This window comes from Anolis sagrei, chromosome 6, assembly GCF_037176765.1.
Source record: "Anolis sagrei isolate rAnoSag1 chromosome 6, rAnoSag1.mat, whole genome shotgun sequence".
In the NCBI taxonomy this organism is placed as follows: domain Eukaryota; kingdom Metazoa; phylum Chordata; class Lepidosauria; order Squamata; family Dactyloidae; genus Anolis; species Anolis sagrei.
Window position 1 is genome coordinate 51,877,480 of NC_090026.1, and position 27,590 is coordinate 51,905,069.

General features: G+C 40.7%; 1 protein-coding gene across 2 annotated transcripts in view; it reads left to right on the top strand.

Moving 5' to 3' along the window:
• The window catches only part of KCNH6 (potassium voltage-gated channel subfamily H member 6), a 152,595-nt gene that overhangs the window by 101,448 nt on the left and 23,557 nt on the right, over positions 1 to 27,590 (top strand). For both annotated transcript variants that reach the window (XM_060781315.2, XM_060781316.2), the window contains 3 exons: positions 15,162 to 15,587; positions 17,039 to 17,438; positions 24,064 to 24,263. In XM_060781315.2, coding sequence (XP_060637298.2) covers positions 15,162 to 15,587; positions 17,039 to 17,438; positions 24,064 to 24,263 — 1,026 coding nt within the window. The remainder of the gene's footprint in view (positions 1 to 15,161; positions 15,588 to 17,038; positions 17,439 to 24,063; positions 24,264 to 27,590) is intronic.

Sequence of the window (27,590 nt, forward strand, 5' to 3'; positions counted from 1 at the left end):
GGCAGAGTCTGTGAGCGCTTTGCTATTGTGGATCAGTCATCGTGCCAGCAAACATCGACCATTAATTCTGCAGGCTACAAAGGTTTTAGGAGGAGCTCTCAAGATTCTGTACCTTTTACCCAGTGTGTGATGGAATCCAATATGCAGGTCATCTTGATAAACTCACTGTGACCCCCATACAATTCCACCACTTTTTTGCTAAATAGTTTTCCACCCAACTGTTTCCTCATGTGAGAACTCCCGTGTGCTGTTTTTGCAGAAGTTGCTGTTTTACACTACAATTCCCAGAAGCCTCCCAACTAGAATGGCTAGTGACTATGCTGGCTGGAAGATTGTGGGAACTTTGGTCCAAAGAGTAACTTCCCCATGTTCTGCCATTATCTTCCTTTGCTAATTAGCAAATAGCAAAAAGGAGATGAAAAATAAAACTGCATAGTGTATCCACAATTTCACAGATATCTTACCTCCTGTCTAAAGGTAAAGGTTTTCCCCTGACACTAAGCAAAGTCGTGTCCAACTCTAGGGGTTGGTGCTCATCTTCATTTCTAAGCTGAAGAGCCAGGGTTGTCCATAGACACCTCCAAGGTCATATGGCCAGCATGACTGCATGGGGTGCCGTTACCTTCCTGCCAGAGCGGTACCTATTGATCTACTTACATTTGAATGATTTCAAACTACTAGGTTGGCAGAAGCTGAGGCTAACAGCAGGAGCTCATGCCGTTCCCCGGATTAGAACCTGTGACCTTTTGGTCAGCAAGTTCAGCAGCTCAGTGCTTTAACCCACTGTGTCACTGGGGGCTCCCCATGTCCACATGGCCTTAATGAAACATTCTCACCTCGGGCCTGCTGGCAACAGACCAGATGAAATATGGACTGCTCTACTATATAAGTACTTATTTTAGCTTTTAATTCATCACAAAAAGAAACTCGGGTTATTTCAATTCCAAGAAACTCCAGTGAGACTCCTAATGTTTTTGGTATATGGAAAGCAAATCAGGATGGTTCTGCTGTTTCACCAGTCAGAAGCAGCTCCCCAGCAGGAGATGTTGTTTCTGATGATCACATAGCCAGATCCCTATTGTGACCTTACTAGAAGCGGCATTGCTAGCACGGCTTTGCCATCGAGTTTGACAGACCCCAAGAGGACAGTGTTGATGCACTATCACCCTGGTCAATCATCTGGATTGCAAAAAGGGGCACTTTTTCAGCAATATGTGTGGATCTCCCATGGTGTGTCCGGGGCAACTTCAGAGCAGGCTACTCTGCATTATTTGATCTGATGTAGATGCAACCTCAGTAATGGCAGGAAAGCCGATTCTTGAAGATGAATTTGTAATTTTTAAGGTTCATGATTGGAATCTGATAATAGATGGAACCCAGGAGTTAATTTAATAAATAACACAGTGACAGGGTGTAGTCTAGTTAGTAGCCCAACTTGATTTAGAATTCTTACCAAAAAAACCAAAGGCAACAACTGAGGTGCCAAAGGCATATAAATAAACTCATCAGTAAGGAGAAAGCGTTATTTCCAAATTATGTACACCACATTTGGTTTTTGTATCTTATTCCAGTGTTCTGGCTGTTACCTTATCAGCGGAACATGTCACAATGTTTTGAAACATCTCAGAATGTGTTGCACATGTTTAAATTAACTTGAAAACACAAGGAGCACTTTCTAGTCAAAGCAAACTTTTTTCTTTGACATTGACAGGCCTCATTTGTGCCATATGGTCACCCACTGACTTTCCCTCTTCACTCCCCAGTCCATGGCATACAAGTGCTTCTGTGCATCTTGTAATGTATAGGAAATGTTGCTTTGCTCAAACTTCTGTGTTTGAAAAACTATGCTGATACATGTCAACAGACTCAGAAGTGAAGTGGGCAGATCAAAAGACAACTTGGCAAAATGGCACTACCTAAAAGAATCCCACACCTTGTGTGACAGTGGAGCAGAACAGACAACTCCGCATCTGTATGCTTGTCCACTATGACCTGCCTCATGTACAGAGGAAGAATTGTTGCAGGCTACAGACAGTGCCGTTGCTGTTACCCATTTTTGGTCAAAAGATATTTGGCCGCCTACGCTCCTTCCATTTTATCAGTTTTATACTAATTTATGCAATACTTTTGATACGAAATAAATAAATAAAATAACAGTGAAATTCTGGTTATGCAACTGGAATTGGCAAGTTTCTAATGCTCTGGGCTATGGATTTGGGTTGTACCAAAATTAGGAAGTGTTTGGTCCATCTCAAAGTGGAGCTGAAAAGTCTAGAATAGAAAAGAGGAAAGTGCAGCTCTGTGTATATTGTTAGACTACAATTCCCAGATTTATTCAGCCTTGGCATGCTGGCAAGGGAATTCAATTCAGAAACATCTGGAGGCCACACTTCGCCCATCCTCTTCTAGAAGAAGAAAGAAAATACGTATAGACAGAAGCACAAGAAATGTCAGCCACAGCAAAGACCAAAAATTTATCATTCTACATTGCCTCCCCATCTTGAGATGCTGTTTGGCTGCTAAAAGATGCTTTCTAGAACATTGTTCTAACATCAATGTATAAAATACACCTAACATTGTTAAATGAAGAGATTAGCAGTTTGTAGATCTATTTATGGCTCTTTCTTGCAAAATGCTTATGAGGTTCTTAATTTTTTTTCAAGTGTATTCTTTTGCAGAGGTAAGGAAATAGTCTGGATCAAACTCGCACAGGATTTTGAGATTTAGAATGATATGGAGAAAAGAAATCAAGATTCTGGTATTAAAGATGTTTCCAAAAATGTCACAAAACTTGTAACTTCAACCCTTCTACATCAGGGAACGGTACATGTAGTGTATTTCTGAGCATGATCACAGCTCTTCCCCACCACTCCAGGGAGTGATGTAAGCAACCCACTGCCTAGGCTGGGGAGCACGACACCACTCCCCTCTCCCCTCCCTGAGTCTGGCTCCCTTGATCACACAGGCAGCACTTACTTTCAACACTGAGATAGAAATGAGTCTGAAACTCAAGCTGAAACCGGTGAGTGATGGGAGGAAAGGGTTGGAGAAGTGCAGGTGGGGTGTGTGTTATGGTTTAAAATTCACCTTTTCCTCTGACAGGATAAATAGTGTTTCAGAAAAGGAAGGCTGAATCTTTTAAAAGCCCCAGTAAGACCATCTTCTCTAATTCTTTCTAAACCTTCGTTAGTTGGGTTCCTTTTGTGGCATGGATAAGGACATGAGATCTAACATGTCAGATCTCAGGCAAACATTAGAAGATGATCAAGAATTCAGTTCTTTTGTCTTTTGTATGGAGTTTTATTTTATTTTATTCAGAAAAGAGAAGGAAGTGCTTTGACTGACTTTAGTAAACTCTGAGTAGACACCATTTCGCATACCCAGGGTTGCTTGGTAGACTGCCCCATCCATCTTTTTTTCCTGTCTTGCATGCCTCTCGGTCTTGGCTGAATTTTGGCCATGAAAACCAATATTGCAATATTGGGCATCCTCTGCTAATGGAATCTGCTTACAGAGTCTTGTAGATGTATTGTCTATTTTGAAAGTATTGTGAATGAACCAGAAATTTGAAAAAGACTATTGCAAATAAATGGTGCAATATTTTTGAAGGGGAAAACATGCACAACTTGTATTCTATTCAGAGACATGTTCCACAACAGTCTCAGGGCATAGAGAGAGAGTTACACGTGGTTAACTTCAAGACAAGATGACTTCTTTGGGAGAGAAAGATGCAGTTTTAGGATATTCTGCCCTTCTGAAGGGTACGAATAAGAGAATGGGGTAAGAATTTTGTATTACGTAGTATTTGATGTAGAGACCACAATCTAGCCTTCTAGGTTATCCTGTGCCATCCCAAAAATGCCTTGCTTGTTTCAGTTCTTCAGTCATGAATTTTGTCAAATTTAGATGTCTCTTTTAGCTGGGGAAGCAAGAAGCTTAAGTGAGAATGTGTTGGCTTAGATTTTCTTAGCAAAAATCTTCCAGATCAGTGCTTCTCAGGCTTTCTGATGTGGGGAACCAGGTTTCTAATGTGGTAAAGCCAAGTACCATATTTGTGCTCATTAGCTACAATTTTTTTCCTTTGTTTGTAGAACTAGCAGCCAATAACTCACAGGTCAGCACCAGTCCAGGGACCATCATTTTGAACACCACTGTCCTGGATGCCCCTTCCATTCAGCTCTTCCAGATTGTAGATTGTTTAGAAAGAATGATTATATTCAATACCTGAAATAGATTTTTAAAGCAAAAATTATAATTCTGTATATGCAATGAGGGGACTGTATACATTTAGAAATATTGGTTGTTACTGGAAATCTTTAGCTTTCTGTCATTAAAGTCTGACAATTAAGAAGGAAAGGATATGCAAATACCTAGTATTTTTCAAGAAAGACTGGATAACTAACTGAATCTGAGACAAATATTAATGATAGCAAGGATCCTAGAGGTACAAAGAGGTGCATAGGTAGAGAACAAACGAGGAGTTGGATTGTTGTATTACACCACTTCATAGTAATTGCTTATTGCAGGAAATCTTGAACCTTTCTGTTTATGATAGCTTGCATATCTGTATCAATGAAAATGTCAGTGAAGAATATAAGGGGAAGTTTTTTTTTAAAGGAAAGCAATTTCATTTTTTATGGATAGATGTCATTCACTTTTGTGTACTTAGTGTAGAGACCTTGACAGTATTCTCCAGATGATTGTTTTATGAGAGAGTTCCCCTCTTTTTTTTTAAAGCTATAGTTAAAGCCGAAGTGTATCATGGGGAAGGGCTTCTTAATCAGTTTTCATTTTGTGCCATTTATTCCTGATCAAAATCATTTCTCAGGTTGGTTTTACCCTAGAGCAGGCGTTCTCAGACTGTGCTCTGTGGAGCCCATGGGGTGATAGTTAGGGGCTCTGTGGAGCCATTCTGCTTCCAGCCTGTTTTCTCCTCCAGTCCTCCTCTGGTTTGTTTTATGAGCCAGGAAAGGCAAGGGTATAGAGCACATGTGGTGGCTCTCACCTCTCCAAGAATCCTGTCCACATCCTCAGGCTGCACAAATGGAAAGTATCCCTCAACACAGGATAAGCAGGTGCCAAGGTTACATCCACCGGAGCTGTATCAACTGTGGCATCTAAGTTAGAGTGAATCCGAGTGATCTTATCTGCAAAATGGTCGGAAAGCTCCTCACAGTGTGCTGTTGTATGGTCAACATTCTCTTTTGGGCCAGGCTGGACTAGGCCTCTAAGTTCCTGAAATAGATCTGCTGAACAATTTTGCGCTGCAGCAATAGTATTTGTATAAAATGCTCTTTTTGCTGCTTTTATTGCCCCACCATAGATTTTTAGATACATCTTTGCTTCTTTTCGGTCAGAATCACTCTGAGTTCTCTGCCACTGTCGCTCTAGTCCTTGTTTCACATGTTTTATTACTGTCAACTCCACTTTGTGAGAAAGGACACTTCAGCGCAATTGTGTCCACAGCCCTGGTCATTTCCCCTTTCAAGAGATCTACCAGAGTTTCAACAGAATCACCTGTTCTGGTAGCAGGAATTTCCCCAAGAGCCATCTATCTGGGGTGGACCATCTCAATGGGTTCCCTACCCCTGTAGAGGTTGTGAGTTCCAGCCAGTCTAAACCTGATCAGGTAGAGATCTGTCCACAACAATGGAACCACAGAGAGCTCCTCCATTCTCAGATCAGCATTCCCACCCTCTGTACAAAATATAAGGTCAGTGTGTCCAGCAGCATGTGTGGGGCCAGATACCAATTGGGACAGACCCATGGTTGTCATGGCAGACATGAAGTCCTGAGCCACTACTGGCAGGGAAGTTTCAGCATGGATGCTGAAGTCCCCCAGTACTGTGAGCCGTGGAAACTCCAACACCAATCCCCAGACCATACTGGCTAGCTCAGGAAGGGAGACTGTAGAGCGGTGGAGTGTATGGTACACCTACAGGATCTCTATTCTGTCCCAGCTCCCTACCATTAGGTAAACACACTAAAACCCTGTAGACTTAGGGGTAGGGTGCCTGGTCAGGGGGTTGTTTTCCCAATAGATCATTGCAACTCCACCTCCCTGCCCCCCAGGCCTCACCTGCTGCTGCACAGAGAATCCTGGTGGGCAGAGCTGAGAGAGATTGACTCCCTCAGTCTCGTCCAGCCAGGTCTGTGTAATACATGCCAGGTTGGCATGCTCATCCAGGATCAAGTTCTGAATGGCAGCTATTTTGCCATTTACCAACCTGGCATTAAGCAGCAGCATTTTCAGCCCAGAGAGATTGCTACCAAGGCTATCCAGATTATTTGATTAAATTTTTACAGTTGCACCGAGTAAAATGAAAGATTAGTCTCCTGATAGGAATTTGGCAGGTTTCTGGTCACTGTGGAGATCCTTATGGAAGGCTTAAATGGGTTATAGAACTCAATAGTTATTATGCAGCATTGGGAGTGGGAAATAGAAAATATTCTACAAGACACAAAAACTTTTCTATCAAACATAGAAAAAAAAGTCTCTGTGTTTTCTCTGCCAGTGTCTTTATGATGTATATTCTGGGGATGTTGATCGCTTCCTTGGATTTGTTGTCCAGCCTCCCAGACCTCTTGGGGGGCATCATCTCATTTCCATTTGTCATGGAACCGGTGCACTCAACCTTCTCACTGTCTCTTGGAAAAAAATTGCATTGCAGTCACTTTTTCCTACTCCCTGAGCCCTCCCCCAAGAGCCACGTAATTGGTTTCTTATGTCCTGATTGGTGCTTTCCTCTCATTCCAGGAATCAGTGATTGATTGGTTTTGATTAATCTCCACCAAGCTCCCAAATGCCCTTTGTAGTCCAATGTTTCCTGCTTATATATTTTGTGTGTGTGTGTGTGCATATATGTGCTGAAAGAGAAAGAGGCCATCTCACTTTTATATATGGAATATGAGCCTGACCCAGGTAGTGGGACTGCAAAATACAATTTTATACATTCTCAAACTTGGCACCTTTTAGATGTTATGTGCATTACCTTCAAATAGTCTGGGTATTGACCTACTTGCTGGAGAATGGTGGGTATTGTAGTTCAAAACTTCTGGATTGCAGCTCTCTCCCATGTATTCCATGCATCCCAATGGTCATATTGACAAGCAATTGTGGGAATTGTAGTCCAGCATAAAATGAGATTGGCTGGCTTGGGTAGGTTGCTACATCATCTAACTAATTTTATGTGCTGCTACAGCCACCACTACTAATGGGGGTTCAGAATTTGGGGTCCATCCTATTCTTTGCTAGTAAAAACTGCAGTCTGCATTCTTCATCATTCAACTATCACATTTTATAAATTAACATTTATGCCTGACCCCCCCCCCCCAAATTATGGATTGTTTAATAGTGCAGTTCAGTAGACCATCCCTTGACATAATCATGTGTTGGTATAGGTTTGTTGTTCAGAGGCTTTGGCATGTGGAGCCTTGCATGTTCTTACAAAATGGTCGGTGTGACCTCTCATAATATTGTAAAACATCAATTTCCCAATGGGGAAATGATTAAGATTGTTGTTCTTGTTCTCATTGTTTTATCTTTGGTTGCCACTACTACTGCTGTTGTTGTTTACTATCAAGAGCTCCATGAGCTCCGGTCACAATTATTACAACTCCCATCAGCCCTAGACAACATAGCTAATATTGAGGAATGCTGGGAGTTGTAGTCCAACAACAGATGAATGGATACATGGTTTTCTCCCTTGGAGTAAAAGAGCTGTAACATGGCCAAAACACCGAGGAGAGAGCAAGTTCATTTTTTTTGCTCCAGTGCCTGTTTCACAGAAAGAAAACTGATGAAGTGCAAATGCAAGAAGCTTGGACAAGAAACTGAAAGGCTATATATGAGCCCCAAATGCCAGATACCGATAAGCTGAAATAAACATAAAATTCTGATTTCAGTAGGTAGCAGGCTTAAAGTGAAGCAAACCTTATTAATATTCATGCCCTTGTTCAGCAGCATTGCTGATTAATGTTTTAATGGTCACTGACGTAAAAGGCTCTCAATGATACTAAATAAATTTGCAGAGAATGACAGATTTATCAGTAGTTATGGGCTATAGTAACAAGATGTACAGTGTTCAGATTCATAGACAGAGAATATGACACAGAGTTTTACTGTAGAGAACTAGATGGGTAACACTCATCTTCATTGGCCACACATTTGTCTTTGAATCACAGTAATAGAAGAGACTTCAAAGGTCATCTAGTTCAGCCATGTGTTTTAATAAAAAGGTTAAAAGGGTAAAAGCTACTGCATGTCTGATAGATGTAGCTCCTTTGGCTAGCATTACAAATGTGTCTCATCCACTTCTCGTAAATTTGTGCTGTTTGCACTGAGACACAAGAAATCGCAGATTAAGCTTTAAGAATAAGTGGAAAGCAAATATTGTTCATGAATCCACTTGAAACCAGTATGTGACTCACTAAACAAACTGTAGTTAATATCTTAAAGAGACTGCCATGAAAAAAAATATTTAAAATTATGCTGAGAGAGTGGGAGTTCGCAAAGGGTCTGTATCCTTTTGAGTTCTTTGAAATGTATATATACCACCAGACACTTTTAGTCAGTAGATAAGATCCATAGATCATTATTCTAGCAGGGAATATGTAATGTTCTGAGCTAGCAAGCACATCTGTAGTACAGGAATTTGTAGAGTCCAAATTATTAACAGTTGTCATGTGGGAGGCTCAAATTCCTTTTATTTTAAATAGTATTCTAATGCAGATTTGAAATCAATCTTGTCTGGCCATGTGTGGAATTTCAGTGGGTGTTATAATTTTCTTTGGGGGTTGAACCATAGCTATTCCTTGCTTTCCTTGCCTTGCTTACAGAGAGGAACTTTTTGAAAACATTTTCCTCCAGATGTTTTCAGTCTATCACCTACTTCCTCTACACCAGTGGTTTTCAACCTGTGGGTCCCCAGATAATAACTTTATAAGAATAACTTTATTTTTATACCCCGCCCCCATCTCCCTGAAGAGACTCAGGGTGGCTTACATGGGGCCAAGCCTAGTCACACAGAGTAAAAACATGGGATATAAAATATAACAATCACATAAAACAACAATATTACAACAATATAACAAACAACAGACATTTTGGCCTTCAACTCCCAGAAATCCTAACAACTGGTAAACGGCTGGGATTTCTGGGAGTTGTAGGCCAAAACACCTGGGGACTCACAGGTTGAGAACCACTGCTCTACACTGTTTGAAGCCTATGCCTCCAGGGTTGAGTGTAGTAAGGGTTTGGAGAAGAAGGAACTGGCCTGACCCTGTTGTTATGCCCATGTAGGTTGTGCCTCCTCAAACTGTATCTCATCATAATGGCTTTGAATACCTAGTTGTTTTGAAATTATTATTGAGAGCCAGGAAATGTTTGCAAAACACATTTCATTGCCAATAGAAGCACTGTGAATATCTTTTTGGAACAAGGATGCTAGCAATCCTAAGAGACCTGGCCATGAACAGCTTGTTTGTTGTTCATTCATTCAGTCGTCTCCGACTCTTGGTAACCTCATGAACCAGCCCATGCCAGAGCTCCCTGTCGGCCGTCACCATCCCCAGCTCCTTCAAGGTCAGTCCAGTCACTTCAAGGATGCCATCCATCCATCTTGCCCTTGGTCGGCCTCTCTTCCTTTTACCTTCTACTTTCCCCAGCATAATTGTCTTCTCTAGGCTTTGCTGTCTCCTCATGATGTGGCCAAAGTACTTCAACTTTGTCTCTAGTATCCTTCTCTCCAGTGAGCAGTCGGGCTTTATTTCCTGGAGGATGGACTGGATGGATCTTCTCGCAGGCCAAGGCACTCTCAGAACTTTCCTCCAGCACCACAGCTCAAAAGCATCGATCTTCCTTTGCTCAGCCTTCCTTAGGTATAACTTTATCATTCAATGAATGGCTGAAGATGAGGACCACTTTGAAACATGGCAGGAAACTCAGGGCAGTTTAAGTCTCAACATGCAGAAAGTTATGACACCTTTCTGCTCTTTCCCATTAGATTAAAGTAGAACCAGAGGATCTCCTAGCAAGGCAAACCCACACTAGGGGAGGTTGGTCAAAGAGACCCGCCAGAAAAGTCTGTGTAGCAATCTAGCTAACCAAGAATATTGTTCTAGAAAAAAGAGTTGCAAAAAGACAAGACCTTCAGCACCTTGGACAGCTCTCATAGAATTCATAATTTGTTCAAGCAAAAGCTGGTGGCTGAGAAATCATTCATAAAGCCCAAGGACAGGAATCATGTAGGCCACAATATATTGTTGGGTTGCAGTTCTCTTCAGCCTTAGCCTGCATAGCCAATAGTGAGGAATGCTGGAAAGTACATACTAATTATATCTAGAGGGCCATACTGTTGTTACCCTGATATAATCTTTCAGTTTGACAATGCCTTGCTGGAGAATTGAGACTCTTAAAGATGGGCAACACCATATTTAGAGTTTGACATTCTATCATTTCTCAACACACAATGACCATGCTGTCTGTCTGTGGATGCACAGAGATGCTCAGATGGGTCAGTGCAGAGACTACCTTCCTGATCCAGAACTTGCAGGGTCAAAACATCCCTAATTGCTGAATCATAGAATCTCTGCCTTGTGGGTCTGTTAATTTAATTACAGGCCTTTCTAATTCCACTTGGCCTTCCATACGAATTGATTGATACCTCTGTGCGACGAATGTGGGCCATAACAAAAGTCACAGGAACACACTAGACCTTGTTGCTTAAACAAGGATTAAGCAAAAAAGAAGGCCATCTTGTAATCATTCCTGTCCCTGAGACTTCAGCACCAAGCCAGTGTAGACAATGTCAGAGGCTTTTGTCAGGATACAGCAGGTCTTTTGCACATAGTATTTTTGTGCAAAATGTTTTTATGGACATTCAAAGGGGTTCTTAGATGCATACAGTAATAGTCCAATCAGTGTAACAAAAGCAGGAAAATAAAAACAGAAAAGTAGGGGGAAAAAACCCACATTGGTCAAAAACATTTAGTTTTAGAAAATGTAGGTATAAGCAGAAGGCTGAAATGCTATCTGCAAAATAATGTACTCTTACTTTGATCCCAGTCCTGGCTGAACATACAATGTTCCTCTGGTTTGGAAGTGAAAATGCTTTTTTTCCTATCTGAGGCATTTAATACAATTTTAACAAACTTTTTCTTGGGGAAAATAAACTTTTTTCTTGGGGGAAAATGTCCCCTTTGGGGAGATAAAGTGTGGTATATATAAATATAATATTAATAAAAATTATCTTGGAAATACCGGTATTTCTAAACATGTATCTTATGTCCTGAATTGTGATTGTGGTGGAATCAGGGCGGGTCAGTTGGAAAGCAGGACAGGTGGGAAAGCATGGATCCAGTTTAAATCCAGTTTGTGCCTACAGAATTCTGGCATTTGTAGTTTAGTGAGGCCCAGGACTTGTCTGGCTGAGCTGTTTAAAGGGCCCTCCCTAAACTACAAGCCCCAGAATTCTGCAGGAGGCACAAACTGGATTTAAAGTGGATTTGAAAAAAACTAAAAAAAACAAAACTCTAGAGTTTTGATAGTCAGACGGTTGCTCTGTGGGTAATACTGCAGGGAGCTCATGCATGCATTCATGTCACTTTCAGCCACTGGACAAGGCTGATGAGGGCTCAGACCCATCTGCCCAGCAGGAAAGGTAGAAGGAGGCTGAGGAAAGAAGAGCTGGTGCCAGGCAACATACAGGGATTGTCCATCTATAGACTCCTGTTTGATGAGCAGATGTTCCAGGGTCAGGACCCAAGGCAAACTAAGATGAGGAGGGTGCCTTAGAGTGTGCAGCTCCATATATATTTACCCCTGTCACTCATAATTCCCATGCCCACCCACCCTCGGCCCAGTACCACGTGATGCTTCTTCTGAAGTTGCAAGTCCTGTGAGAAGAGCTTAGCCACATAGCTGAGAAAGAGGTGAGAGCTGCTGTGCAAGTGATTTGAGCATTCTCAGAATTTGGTATTTTTAGGGATCCTGGAACCAATCTGCTGTGGATACTGGAGGCTGATTATATAGCATAAACAATCATAAGTATAATCTTCATTTTGTTCATATTTAAGTTATACAATAAACTTTCTAGGCGCAAAGATTACTGCAGATGCAGACTTTGGCCAGGAAATCAGAAGATGCTTACTTCTTGGGAGGAGAGCAATGTCCAGTCTCAATAAAATAGTAAAGAGTAGAGACATCAGACTGGCAACAAAGATCCGCCTAGTCAAAGCCATGGTATTCCCTGTAGTCACCTACGGATGTGAGAGCTGGACCTTAGGGAAGGCTGAGCGAAGGAAGATAGATGCTTTTGAGCTGTGGTGTTGGAGGAAAGTTCTGAGAGTGCCCTGGAGTGCGAGAAGATCCAACCAGTCCATCCTCCAGGAAATAAAGCCCGGCTGCTCACTGGAGGGAAGGATACTAGAGACAAAGTTGAAGTACTTTGGCCACATCATGAGGAGACAGCAAAGCCTAGAGAAGACAATTATGCTGGGGAAAGTGGAAGGCAAAAGGAAGAGGGGCCGACCAAGGGCAAGATGGATGGATGGCATCCTTGAAGTGACTGGACTGACCTTGAAGGAGCTGAGGGTGGTGACGGCCGACAGGTAGCTCTGGCGTGGGCTGGTCCATGAGGTCACGAAGAGTCGGAGACGACTGAACAAATGAACAACAACAACAAACTCACCCATCTTTAAATACAGTTTAAATTCGCCCATCTGACTAAATTTTGTGCAATATCTTTTATCTGCTTTCTTATATTAAGTTTAAACATCTGAGACAAATTATAGTTAATTGCCAATCTATAGTTCCCCTTGCCTTTCTTTTTCCCCACTGAACTACAAGCCAGGGCACTGTGCTGCCTATTTAACATTCCCTCAAATTGTTCCTTGTTTTCCACATGGCTCCTTTGCAAATAGTGTTTCTTTCACACAGTTTTCCAATACAAATGTATTATCTGCAAGTGTGTAAACATTGTTTACTTCTTGCTGCCGTATTTGGGGGGAGGAGATGTTCCTATGCATTCTGAATGTAACCCAAGGCATTTCAACCATATATAGTCAAAGTTGTAAGACATCTGGATGGAGAAGCTGACTAGGATGTGGGAGGTCTCAACAGGTACAGTATGGCTTCCATATTGACTTTTCTACATCATTTTATAGATCATCCAAGGTGATTCTATGGTATATTTCCAGTAGAGTTTGCTATTATCTGAACTTTCACATGCCCATAGAAAGTTCAGAAATATTTCCCCTGTATAAATGGGTGTCATGCTGTATTTTGGGTTGTTGTAAGTTTTTTGAGCTGTATGACCATGTTCCAGAAGCATTCTCTCCTGACGTTTCATCTGCATCTATGGCAGGCATCCTCAGAGGTTATGAGGTCTATGCTGTATTTTGTTTTGCACTTGGAGTGAGTTCATATATTCTGTGTGGTGCTGGGTATGAACCAGATTCCTTAATTTCATAATGGTGCTCTAGACATTGAAATGTAGTGATTGTTGGCCCTGTACCTTTTTGTCATGGCCTTGGGCTTGTATAATAAACGATTTGATAAGAATTTCATGAATCCTAACACTGGGAACTGTGGCATAGTAAGGATAATTATATAAATAGATAAATAGATAAATAAATAAAGTAATTGCAATTGGTGTGAATATTTTCCAGAACACTGCAGGACTGGCTCCTAGTATTTTCCAGAATACTGCAGGACTGGCTCCTAGCTTTTTATTCTTAAGCTTTTGAGTTTCCTCGTGGAAGAAAATTGGATAACAGTGACATTATTCTTGCGTGAATTCCAGGATCGTGGGGGTCAGAAGACTGGCACAACTCATTTGAAAAGGGTGATGGTGTTCCTGAGCAGGTTTTGAAGTACTTGTGTTATATTTAATCAAGATGTTGATCCTTTCCCTAGAGTTCCAAAATGAAAAAAAAAGAAAGGTATTGATGACTCAAGTGTTAGATAAGCATTTCGGGAACCATAGTGTCTACTATGCAATCATTTGTTTTCTATACTTGGTCCATTTTAATGAGACTTCTCTTCTATAAAAAGGCTAAGTATATAGCATGAAAAATAAGATTTTGAAAATCGCAAATACTAATGAAGCAATCCCTTCTTGGAACTTTAATACTGTTTCACTTCTCTGTTTCACTTTCTATACTGTTATCTGGGTATGTCTTATAGTACCTTAAAGATTAATAAATCCTCTTCCTTATTCTTGACAAGATTAATAAGTAACATTCTAAATTGCGAAACTTCGTTTGTGCAAAACATACATATTGTACTGTGATGCAAGTATTAGTTTTATGTAAATTGTTCAGCTTCTGTGTTCATTTCAGCTGCCAAATCCTACACTCACATCTCTCCAAACTATATGTATTAGGCCTGGGCGGTTTCGTTCGTTAATTTTGTAATTCGTTAAATATTCGTTAATTTTAGCAATTACAAAACAATTACAAAACTTATTTTTAAACCCGGAAGTGTTTTTAAATATCGAAACGGCATGCGCCAAAAAATTTTGTATTTCCGTCCATTTCGGAAATACGTAAGATGGCTTGGCTAGATGCTTGCTGGGAGCTCTCCTCTCTCTCCTCTCCTTAGCCAGTCAGAGCCTGAAAGAGGAGGAGGAGGAGGAGAGGGCGGGGAAGGCGCCGGCTGAGCAAGCGAGCGAGAGGGCGAGCGACCCTCAGCGGGAAGGCGGCCCGTCCCTCCTTCCTCACCTTTGCGGTGGGTGTGCTTCATTCTCCCAATTCCTTAGCGGAGGGCTGAGCTAGATGGCCTTTGGGGAGCCCTTCTCCCAATTTCGCATTGCTTCGGAGGAGCCGGGCCCGACTCGGCGGCAGCGCTTGAGGGCCCGCCAGAGTGAGTGCCTGCCTTCCCTCCTTAATAATAATTTCTCCTCCCTATTCTACTAAATTAATAATTAAATTTAAAAAATATTGAAAAAATATTGGGAAAAAAGGGCGCCATTTTTACAAAATGTTTTGTAAATATTAACGAAATTTCGTAAATACCGAACTTTTTTAAGGGAAAATTTTGTAATTATTTTAAATATCGAAACAAAAAAAAACCCCAAATACAAATCGATTTTAGAAACAAATTTTTGCGTTGTTACCCAGGCCTAATATGTATCATTAATCGGTGTTTATTTCCTTCCCAGGTCCTCTCACTGGGAGCTGATGTACTCCCCGAATACAAACTGCAGGCACCACGCATCCACCGATGGACCATCTTGCACTACAGTCCATTCAAGGCAGTATGGGATTGGCTCATTCTGTTGCTGGTCATCTATACAGCTGTCTTCACACCCTATTCAGCCGCCTTCCTGCTCAATGAAGAGCAAGAGGAGAAGCTCTCCGAATGCAACTATACATGTGACCCACTCTACATCATTGACCTCATTGTGGACATCATGTTTATTGTTGACATCATCATCAACTTCCGCACCACTTATGTCAATATCAATGATGAGGTAGTAAGCCATCCAGCCAAGATTGCCATCCACTACTTCAAGGGCTGGTTTCTCATTGACATGGTGGCTGCCATCCCCTTTGATTTGCTCATCTACCGCACTGGATCAGACGAAGTGAGTTCTATTAAGTATAGCCTTCACATTAAGAAGAAACATACAAATTTGTGACCCACAATAGGTGAACACACTAAAAAATGAGAGCTTTTCACAAGTTCCAGATGAGGAGGAAGAAAAGAGTTAGTGTTTCACATGCAATCTCCATAGTTTTGTAACCTATAAATGTTAGGTTTGCCTTTTTGGTCACCATAATTTGGAAGCAACATGAAGGCAAACGATAAAACAATATGCAGACCTTTCCAATCCATGGTGCTCTAGACCCAGTGTTTCCAATCTATGGGTTCCTAGATTTTGTTAATCTGTAACCCTCAGAATCAGGAACAGTTGGCTTTTTTATCTTGAGTAACTGGGACATACACTCCAACAATATCTGCAACCCCATGATTGGGAAGCACCCTTCCAAGACTGAGCAAGTACAAGTGATGTCTTTGGCATATGATGATGTCTAGAGCTTTCATCCAAAGTTGTAAGGATGATCAGGAATTTAACCAACATGTTCTTCTGTGAATATTGGCATAGGTTTGGCAAGGAACTGTTGACTTTTTGGAAGTTGCAAGCACCCCCTTTCAGATATAGAGATGCAGAAAGAGGCAGAATTCTTTAGAAATATGGCCCTAGATTGTTTACATGGGAGAAGATGCAATGCAAATTTATCTGTGGTATTTCTCTGGTGAAAAAAAATGCCTTTAAACTCCCATATCCTTTAAAGAAAACATTAATCTCAAGGCCTGGTTTTGGGAATATCAAAATAAATATATCACAAAAGTCATGAGTAATGATAGGGATGGATTGGACAACCTGTGCTTTTTAACTCTGTCACATGTGCTAACAGAATGGAGGTGTCTTGCTGTGTCCCAGTGACACTCGCGCAGGGGGCATGGGAACCTGTCGCCCTGCTCCCCACACCGTTGCTGCTTCCCCCCTGCCTCATCAGGCAGGAGGAAACCTGTTTACGATGGCTTGATCCATCTTTTCTAATGGAAAGATGGGGTTCCTACTGTTGTCCGCCACTGCCATTTTTTCAGTAGTGGTAGCAATTAAGCCATGGGGCCACCCAGGAGGTAGTCCTCCGGGGTGGTAGTCTGAAAATGCCATCGCCAGTGCCAAAAAAATATAAGTGTGAAGTGTTGATAAACTGAGTTCCCATCAACTCTAGCCAACCTGACCAATAGTGAGATGTGATCGGAGCAATAATTCATTAACATGTAGAAGCCATCCCCATGCCTGATTTAGGACAAATACTTTGCAACAATGTGTCTGGAAGTGGTTTCTGTTTATGCCTGTCCCTCTTTTTCTAAAAAGAAGCATTTGTGGTTTTTCCTGTGTGACATTGTCTTTGTCTTTAAAACTGTTTCAGTTTCCCACGTCTCTATCTCTCACATACACACATATCTTAAAATTATAAATAGAACACTGAAGTTTATTTTTATTTTTCCTCTACTCTACAGACAACAACGTTGATAGGACTGCTGAAGACAGCACGGCTGCTCCGCCTAGTGAGAGTAGCCCGCAAGTTGGACCGCTATTCTGAGTATGGGGCTGCTGTGCTCTTCTTGCTCATGTGCACATTTGCCCTCATTGCCCATTGGCTAGCCTGCATTTGGTACGCCATTGGCAATGTGGAGCGACCTTACATGGAGCATAAAATTGGATGGCTAGATAACCTTGGTGATCAAATTGGGAAGCGCTACAATGACAGTGACCTCTCATCTGGACCCTCCATCAAGGACAAATATGTGACTGCCCTCTACTTCACCTTCAGTAGCCTTACCAGTGTTGGTTTTGGCAACGTCTCTCCTAATACCAACTCTGAGAAGATCTTCTCCATCTGTGTCATGTTGATTGGCTGTAAGTCATTCTTTATCTTTTCTCTGGTGTGAACCCTGGTGCTTTTTCACTCCTTAATATACTAGAACCGGACTCAGAAAGCTGTTTACCCTATATTAATACTGCATTTGTAATACATTCCTGTATTTACAGCTTCTTTGTTATAAGGGCAGCCTCTGAGCCAGGCCAAAGTGAAGAAAGCATCTACTCTACTAAGAAATTTAAAGGCAACACAGATTGAGTATCACTTATTAGAGATGCCTGGGATCAGATGTGTTTTGAATTTTTGTTTTTAGAATATCTATACTTGCATATATGTACAAAATGAGATATCTCTGATACCTTATTTTTCATGTATATCTTATACATATACCCTGAAGGTAATTTAATACAATATTTTTAATGATTTTGTGTATGAAGCAAAGTTATGTACCTTATATTCTGGCATATAAGACTACTTTTTAACCCAAGAAAATCTTCTCAAAAGTCAGGGGTTGTCTTATACATGGGAGTCGTCTTATACGCTGGAGTAGCCATATGCATGGGAGTCATCTTTATATGCAGGAGTAGTCTTATACGCTGGGTGCTGAAACTTCCAATCCGGATAGGAGAATCTGTGGTTGCTGCATATTGCGGGGGGAGCTCAAAAATGGCAGTAGCCGCATCCCTGCCATATGCATCGACTGTATGAAAGCATTAAGGGCAACGATGTACAAGTATGGTAGAAGAAAATCTGTTCATCAGGATTTGTGGACTTAATGCGGTCCAGATGGTGAGGTGAAGGGGCACCTCGCCGGGAAGGTGTAAGTGAAGGGCAGAGCAAACTGCATGCATCCAGGGCACCCGGGGTAGGGAAAAAAGAGATAGTGTGGCGCTGGTCCAGAAAAACACACCTCTTTTACCTGTCTGGCCCGCCCTTGTATCATATTACTGTACCTGCTCATCTGCCTCTGAAATCTTGCTCCTGAAGACTGCAGTGAAACGGTGGAGGTGTGCATGTGCAAGATCTGAGAGGCAGAGAAGGAGGTACAGTAATAGGAAAATTACCATATTGAAATCAAATCTGATGCTTTTGAAATTTTTATTTGATGTGCGGTGGAAGAGGGGTAGTCTTATACGGCGAGTATATCCCAAACTCTATATTTTAACTGGAAAAGTTGGGGATCATCTTATACGCCCAGTCGTCTTATATGCCAGAATATATGGTATATTAATCCATTAGAAAGCCAAGGGGACAGTTTTGGATTTTGGATTTTGAAATTCTGGTTTAAGGGATGCTCAGCCTATAGGATAAAAGTCAGGACAGTGCTTTGACTATTTTAAAAACCAAGAGGAACAATATCAGCACTGCTTGGTTTAAAGCTAATAGAAACAACATTGGCACTTGTTTAAGGCTAAAAAGAAACAAGGACTGTACAGAACTGAAACCCAGAAGAGCATATAGTTAGTTAGTCAAATGAAGCTAAGTAGAAAACTTCTATATCCATAATATCTGTGTTGCAGGGGAAATTCTACTGAGGTTTTTAGTTTGAATATGTATTTATTGATATTAACTGAAGTTATTTAATATCAATAATATTTCGTTCTGTTTTACTATTTATATATTTGTAGATGTTAAATTGTACTGAAATGCTTTTAATGTTAGCCGCTTTGAGTCCCCTTTCAGAGAGAAAAAGCAGAGTACAAATAAACATAATAATAATCATAATAACAATAATAATTCTGCAATGTTCAGATTGTAGCAGAAAGCTCTGAGTCTAAGAACTGTGTCCATTACACAGTTTGTAAGAATACATTAAAGCAATCTGGAAATTTGGACTCGAATTTGGGAGATACAAATTAAACCATGCTATATCCTCCAACAATTTACAGGTGAAAACTGGGGTGCATGTGGCCAAGAACATCAAGCTGTGGTCAAAATTGCAGGAAGAACAGACATGCTGCTGTGGTTAGCTTTGATCTGTGCCTCCTGCTGAGCTAACTGGGCCTAAACTACTTTGGCAGTTTAAACTCAATTTGCAGCAATGGAAGTATGCCAAGGGCAAAGGGCAAAGTGGGAAGAAAAAAAGTGGAAATATTTTTAAAGCAGTTGAAGAAGTGGAATGACAGAGGAATAATCAAGATTAATCATTGTCAAATTAAGACAGTCAAGAGGTATAGCCATGTAGCAAGAAAGGGCTATGATTCTGTATTGGAGTCCCACTGTACAAAAAGGATGTGCGCATGTTAGTAGAAAGGATGTAAGCAAAGGAGCCTTGTCTAAGGGCCACCACTATCCATGGTAGACAGGCTGTGACTGTCATGCCTGACGTCCAGGTTTTGCTACAATTCCATTGGCATATCAGAGTACAGCCTTTTAAATTATTTTCCTCCATGGAAATGAATAACAGTCTGACATTTGTCTGTAAGGCAGAACAGCCTATTTTTAAATTTTTATGTTACAGTATTTTTATTCCACCCTTCTCACCCCACAGGGGATTACAATGTACATATACATGGCAAACATTCAATGCCATAGACATATATAGACAGACACAGAGGCTATTTAACATTCCAGCTTTTTTCATGAGGGTATTCTGGCCACCAGGGGAGCTGTTGCTTCACCATCCATTTGTGACACTGATAAAGTATTTCCTAATTCTTTTGCATGCTTGCTGGAGATTTTTATGGCGTTGTAAATTAGCCTCCCCACATAAGCAGTACCTAAATTTTCTACTTGACAGATGCAACTGTCTTTCGGGCTGCAAAGGTCGACAGCAAGCGACGCAAATTGATCACAAGCTCACTCCGACCTGAGCTGGCTTTGAACTCATGACTTTTTGGTCAGTAGTGATCTTAATGCAGCTGACTCCCAGCTACCTGCACCACAGATCCAGCCTATGAGACTCTTCCTTGAGTTTATTCACAAGTCAGTTGCTTGAGCTCTCTAACCAAGTTTTTTAGTAGCTGCGAGAAGACATCCTGTGCAGATAACAAATGACTAGAACAGGGTTGAGGATAGAATTTCTAAGTCAGGACTTGAGATCTCAGAACCAAGTCTGAGACCTAGAGGTGAGGTTGTTTTAGGTTTTTTTGTGCTGTATGGCCATGTTCTAGAACAGTGGTTCTCAACCTGTGGGTCCCCAGGTGTTTTGGCCTACAACTCCCAGAAATCCCAGCCAGTTTACCAGCTGTTAGGATTTCTGGGAGTTGAAGGCCAAAAACATCTGGGGACCCCAGGTTGAGAACCACTGTTCTAGAAGCATTCTCTTCTGATGTTTCACCTGCATCTATGGCAGGCATCCTCAGAGGTTTTGAGGTGACTTCCCCTTGTATATTACTTGCAGTTTCTCACATCGCTCCTGACACACACACACACACACACACAATCACAGGGATGGGTATTGGTGATGTTGCAAGGGACATGTTACAAGGGCCAGCCCATGAAAAATGTCATTAATTATATGTTTAGTATCAACCTTAGTTGAAAAATCAATGCCATTCAAATAAAACCTAAGTTTAACAAATGAAAATACACACATAAACTTTTCAAGACAGTGATTTCTTCCTGGAGATGATGGGCTAACCTGAGGCCTCTCAAATCCAATACAAGTTCACTGAGAACAATGGTTAACCTTTGTCTTACCTCCTGGAAGCACCATTCAGTCTCAACCTCAACCCTAACAGGCATGTAGCCGGGGGGGGGGGGGCTTGGGGGGCTTCAGCCCCCTCCCCCCGAAATTCTCATGGTGGTCCACGAGAAGGCCTTACTGGTGCATTATTTAAACTGTTATGTTTATTCATATAATGATCTGATCACCATACTCAATATATCCCATATGCATGGGGGTATTGGGGTAACGATACAAAAGGTTTGCTAGGGTAGACCCTCTTTCACTCAGACTCAGCCCCCCCCAATCAAACTCAGCCCCCCCCCCCGAATCAAAATCCTGGCTACGGGCTTGACCCTAACAATTCTGATTACTTCCAATTTTCAAAATAAAGCTACTATGAGTCTAAAATAGGTACAGATGATGATGAAAAAAATGCCTGAAGTGGCTGATCATGTCTCCTGGAGGTTTCTATTTCCTACTCCCATCACAAAAAAGGAGGAGACAGCAGGAGCAAAGGGAAAAATGTCAGCTGTGATACGAATGTAGTTTTTTAGGAAATAGTTTCTTAAACTGTGGGTCACAACCCAATTTGGGGTCCCTAACTAAATTTGGGGGGGGGGTCACAAAGAATCTTTGTAGCTTGCCATCTGATGGCTGTTTTAAACATTTACATGATTCTGTTAGCAGCAGCATGTGGTGAATGCTTTAGCTGTACTTCATAAAAGGTTAATTGGTCTGACTTATTTAGCAAGACTTACAAATGCTACTTTTGATTGATGTATTTCTTTTCAGTTTGAGAAATACTTCTTTCAAACGTTGATTCTAAAAATATTAAGTTGGGCAGGCATGTAGCCGGGGGGGGGGGCTCGGGGGGCTTCAGCCCTCCCCCCCCCAAATTCTCATGGTGGTTCGCAAAAAGGTCTTACTGGTGCATTATTTAAACTGCTATGTTTATTAATATCATGATCTGATCACTATAATCAATATATTCCATATGCATGGGGGTATTGGGGTAACGATAACAAAAGGTTTGCTAGGATATACCCTCTTTCACTCAGACTCAGCCCCCCCCCCCCCCCCAAATCAGAATCCTGGCTACGGGCCTGAAGTTGGGTTCATAAACCATACTCAATTGAAATCAACACAATCAGTCACCTGCCATTAAAAGTTCAAGAATTGCCTGTAATCTGTGCAGAATGTGAAAGGTTAATAGTACATATTCGTTTTGTGGGGTGAAAAATTTATACGATCTGAAGAGAAACCAGAGTTTTGTGGGGAGGAAGTGATATGGATCACATGCATGTATGTGAAAAGACCATGATGGAAACAAGAGGAAGGTGAATGTAAGTCTTTTTGACACACATGGCCCACTCTGCAACTTGAGACCTTTTAAGTTGGAGGTACAGACTCCCCAAACACCCCATTGTGTTCCCAAAATTCAGTAGAAAAAAGGAGAGCCAATAGACTATATTGTGCCACTTGAGGCTGCAAATCTAGAATGCAAGTGTGGCATGAAATATGTTGAAAATGCTCTACGGACTGCAGTATCAAATATTGAGCCAAGATTTTATTCTTTAAGTAAAAATAAACAAGCACATCCATCTCCTTTGTATGGAAATTTGCTTTCATTTTTAATATATGATAGAATTATATTTATAACAAAGAATTTACAATACATATTTTGAGATTTATTAATAACTCGCTGTACCTGCCACGCATTGTTGTGGCCAACCTTCCCTCCCTCTTTCTCTTCTTTCTTTCTCTCCTTCCTTCCTTCCCTCCTTCTTTCCTCCCTCCCTTCCTCCCTTCCTTCCCTTTTTTCTTTCTTTCTCCTCTCCTTCATTCCTTCTCTTCTTCTTCCTTTCCATCCCCCCTTTTTCCTTTCCTTTCCTATTTCTCCCCTGTTTTTCCTTCTCTACCTATTCTTGGACTGCAACACCCAGCAGTCCTCCTCATCCATCTATCTATCTACCTACCTATCTCTATCTAATCTATCTATCTGGAGGACTGCTGAGAGTTGCAGTCAAGGAATAGAAAACTGGAAATATACAGGGATTGGGATGCTCTCAAAGAAATCCAAGAAGAAGAAAGCTTGCAGCTTGGAAGCAGTGCATTTGGATCATCCTCCTCTCCTAAAAGGCCTGGTCTAAGGGATGCTAGGAGCTGTAGTCTGGAAGAGAGTGTAGATAGATATACTATTCTGTGTTTTGTTTGCCAGGAGGATTCATTTTGTGCATGCGCTGTAGCATCTTTTTGGGCTTTTTAAGTCCCTTCTGCTGTGTTTTTGAGTGTTTTATGAATGATGATCACTCGTTGGCCTGATAGGTGTATTGTATCCAAATTTGGTGTCAATTCGTCCAGTGGTTTTTGAGTTATGTTAATCCCACAAACAAACATTACATTTTTATTTGTATAGATAATATCTATTTTATATACCTATATATATTGGGTTATGTAAAAAATTCTTGGTCGAAAAAGGGTTGCAAGTAGAAAAGGTTTATGAATCCCTGCCCTAGAGCTGGTGTGCTTGCTTTGCAAAAATTACGCAGTGAGAAGATATTGAAGTTTGGGAAATGACAAATTAGCGCAGTGCCTTCCTATTCGTATGTTTGACTTCTGTGTTATTTGTTGTTCACACGTACTGACTGAGAACCAGGCTGAGCCAGGCTTCAAGCCTGTAATTGTTTCAGAATGGCACACAAGAAGCAGTCATATTAGTGGCTCCAAGCATGTGGAAAGTATGTTTATTTCACTAATAAAAAAAACACTGCTCTCTCCAAATATTTAGGATTGAGAGTTTTGGTCTTGTGAGTCAGACATCTTGGTTTTGAAAACAGGGATTTTAATTTTTTTAAAGATCATCAATGTTCTCTGCTTGATAAGAAGGTTAAATATTTATTCCTGTAAATAGGAACGGTGTTACCATTTATAAACCACTATTATGCTTAAAATGCAAGATCTTAGACCTTTCATATGTGTCAGTGCTCTGGTTCCAACATGACAGGCAATGGTGCTCTTCCTTCCTAACGCTGGTCCTTGTCCTCTTGTTTCAGCTCTCATGTATGCAAGCATCTTTGGCAATGTCTCTGCCATCATCCAACGCCTGTATTCTGGTACAGCTCGCTACCACACCCAGATGCTGAGGGTTAAGGAGTTTATCCGTTTCCATCAAATCCCCAACCCACTACGCCAGCGCCTTGAAGAATATTTCCAGCACGCCTGGTCCTATACCAATGGTATCGATATGAATGCGGTATGTCAGATAAGGTGCATTCCCTCCTACATAGGCCTGACAACTAGAGAATGGGAGCAGACAAATGTGATTCTCCAAAACCAATATAAATCTACATTTAATCTGTACTTGCACAAAACATCTTAGAATTCTCCATCTGTCAGCTAATACAATAGTTGTCAGTGATTGAGTGGACCTACTCACTCACTTTGTAATAGTTGTTCTTGGTGCATTTGGGGGATAGGCTTTGGCACATTGGATAACTCCTTTAAAGCATGCAATAAACACAGCTACACTGAACACTTTGGTCTAATGTGCCTTGGATCATCTCCGTAGTGACCAAATGCTGCATTAAACTGATCTGGGGTAATGCAGGACAAGGCATTAAAATGTTTTTAAATTAATTTGATAGAAGATTTCAAAATATATATAATACAAATATCGATAAAATACATATTTGGCTTTCTACCACATTTTATCACATTTCACGTTTACTTCAACTATTTCTGTTTGGACATAATGTTTTATTGAACCAACTAAAATGCAAAAAAATCCCATATGCAAGCTTTTAAATACCACAAGCAGCTTCATCAGGCAAAAGTGGTAATCATCATCATCATCATCATCATCATCATCATCATCATTGACAAAATCACGATCTGTCAACTGCAAAAGGCCACCTTACTTGGATCTACACACATGATTCGAAAATGCATCACACAGTCCTAGACGCCAGGGAAGTGTTTGACTTGTGATTTGTGATATAAAATCCAGCATATAGATCCTGTTTGCTCTAACATACTGTGGTTTTGTGTCAGTAAAATAATAATAATAATAATAATAATAATAATAATAATAATATCTAGAGCTCTCACTAAATTTGAAAATATTTTAAACAATACAGAAGGACAAACTTCAGAATTATAATGAATAATATAAGAGGTTACATTTGGCAACTCTGAAGGAACAAGGCTTGTTTGGAAACCAGATCTGAAAATAATAATAGAAGGAAACAAGTGGAACTCAATTTGGGGAAATCTATCTTACAAAACAGTTTCTGTTCAAATGAGAGAAAACGCACTGAAAACTATCCATAAATGGCATTAATATCCACTCACATTACACAGGATTAATAATGGCTTATCCCAATTATGCCGGAGAGGATGCAGAACATTAGGAGATTGGAACCATATTTGGCTGTCATGTCCAAAGGTACTAGTGTTTTGGAATAAGTTGTATAATATGAGAAAAAGTCCATTTTAGAGGAGCATAACTGCTTCTTTCTTTATTTGAAAACACAAATAAAAATCTATCAAACAAAGTCTTTATAGTATTGTTGGTATTCACTTCATGGATAGAATTCTTAAAGTATGTGTAAAATAGAGAATGTATTGATACAGAATTAGATAAACAGAATATGGGCCATAGTTCCATCATAAAAAATAATATACAAAGTAAGATTTGAGGGAGGAGAAATAAAAGAGAATTTGTTCAAGGCTATATGGAAATCATTTATTAGCTATTTGTGCAAGGTCTAACAGCAAGTTAAAACCACGTTCAGAACAAGTAATATTTTTATTAGATGAGTACAACATGTCTTTTATTCAGAAATATATAATAGATAATAATGTATCAAGAGCTGGGGGTGGCAATGGCCGACAGGTAGCTCTGGCATGAGCTGGTCCATGAGGTCATGAAGAGTCAGAAGCGACTTAATGAATAAGCAACAAAAACAGACTGACAGGAAAGTAGTCCATAAATGTCTGTGACTTGGAGAGGGATGGACGATAGAATGCGATAATGCAGAATCTTAGACTATGATTGATACTTTATTGTTTTAATACATTCTTATTGGCTCCCACTCTTTTTAACATCTATGTTAATGATTTGATGCCTTGTTCAGCTCAAGTTGATTCTCTTTCCCCAGTAATTAGGAAAAGAAAGATTTTGATCTGGATGTACACAGATGATTTAATGCTCTTCTCCCTGTCTTGTTTGTGTCTTTAGAATCTTTTGGAGGCTTTCAGTACCTACTGCCAACAGGAATACCTGTCAATATTCCAAGATTAGCATTATGGGTTTTGATAGACATTGTCCCAAGTATACATGGACTTTAGATCAACATGCCGTAGAACAAACCCACCTATTCAAGTACCTGGAGCCCCCGGTGGCACAATGGGTTAAACTCTTGAGCCGGCAGGACTGAGGTTAGAGGTTCGAATCCAGAGAGAGTGTGTATGAGCTCCCTCCCTCTATCAGCTCCAGCTCCCCATGTGGGGATATGAGGGAAGTCCCTCACAAGGATGGTAAAACATCAAAACATCTGGACGTCCCCTGGGCAATGTTCTTGCAGACGGTCAGTTCTCTCAAGTCACTCCTGACACGAAAAAAATTTATATTATTTGTGAATTTTTGGTTAGCCCAATAAAGTTAGCACTTTTTAATGAATTTTGGGTGTTATTGCAATGTGAGGTGTTTTCCATTGCACCCAAATACATTCACACATTTATCCAAATGTATTTGGTTGTGTGAATTAGTCCCCAGGTTAGGTGATTTCAGTAGTAGCAAAAAGAAATAAGAGACATGGTTCTGAATTGAGATCTAAGTGGGCATTTGTATCCTGCTCTCATAAATACCAGAAACAAAAACAGATAGTTTGTTTGGGTCATAAGAACAAGTGGACTGTTAAAAGTCTCCAAGTCTAGCACGAAGACCCCAAAAATGGTCCATGAGGAAGGACATTAAGATGACAACCTAAAACCTCTCATTGTGAGCTGGGTCAGCTTTTCCTGGGCATGAAGAAGAGGTTCCAAAGCCATATTGATTCCACTTTTCTTCCCAAGGGCTGGTTGCTAAGCAAAAACTGAATAGGACTGTGCCGAAATAAACTTCAATCCATTTTAATTAGTCTGTTGTAAAAGGGAGTGGAGGGGATCAATAGTAAAGCAGAAAGTAGCATTTGAAGAGGAAACCTCAGTATAGATCCCCTGAAAGAAGGATGAGCTGTTCTTGCTCATTGGGTTGGGATGCAGAGACATTCTTCATTATGGTCTATAACAGACTCTTGCAAACTGGCTGAGGCAAAAAAAAAGTCAACTTTACTTCTCAATAAGCACAACCTACCTTGAAATGCACATCTTGAGAAGGAATTTCTCAAAGTGAATCATGGCTGTCAAGACAGATCACTGAAAGAATGTTGTCTTAATGAAGACTCTGTGGGGCCAGGGAAAGAACTGTACTTGGGATACATACTGTATATATGTATGCCAAAGTAAGCCACAAATATGAACAAATATAATAAATCTTTAATATAAATAAATTGAAGTCACACAGTCCAAACCTATAAGG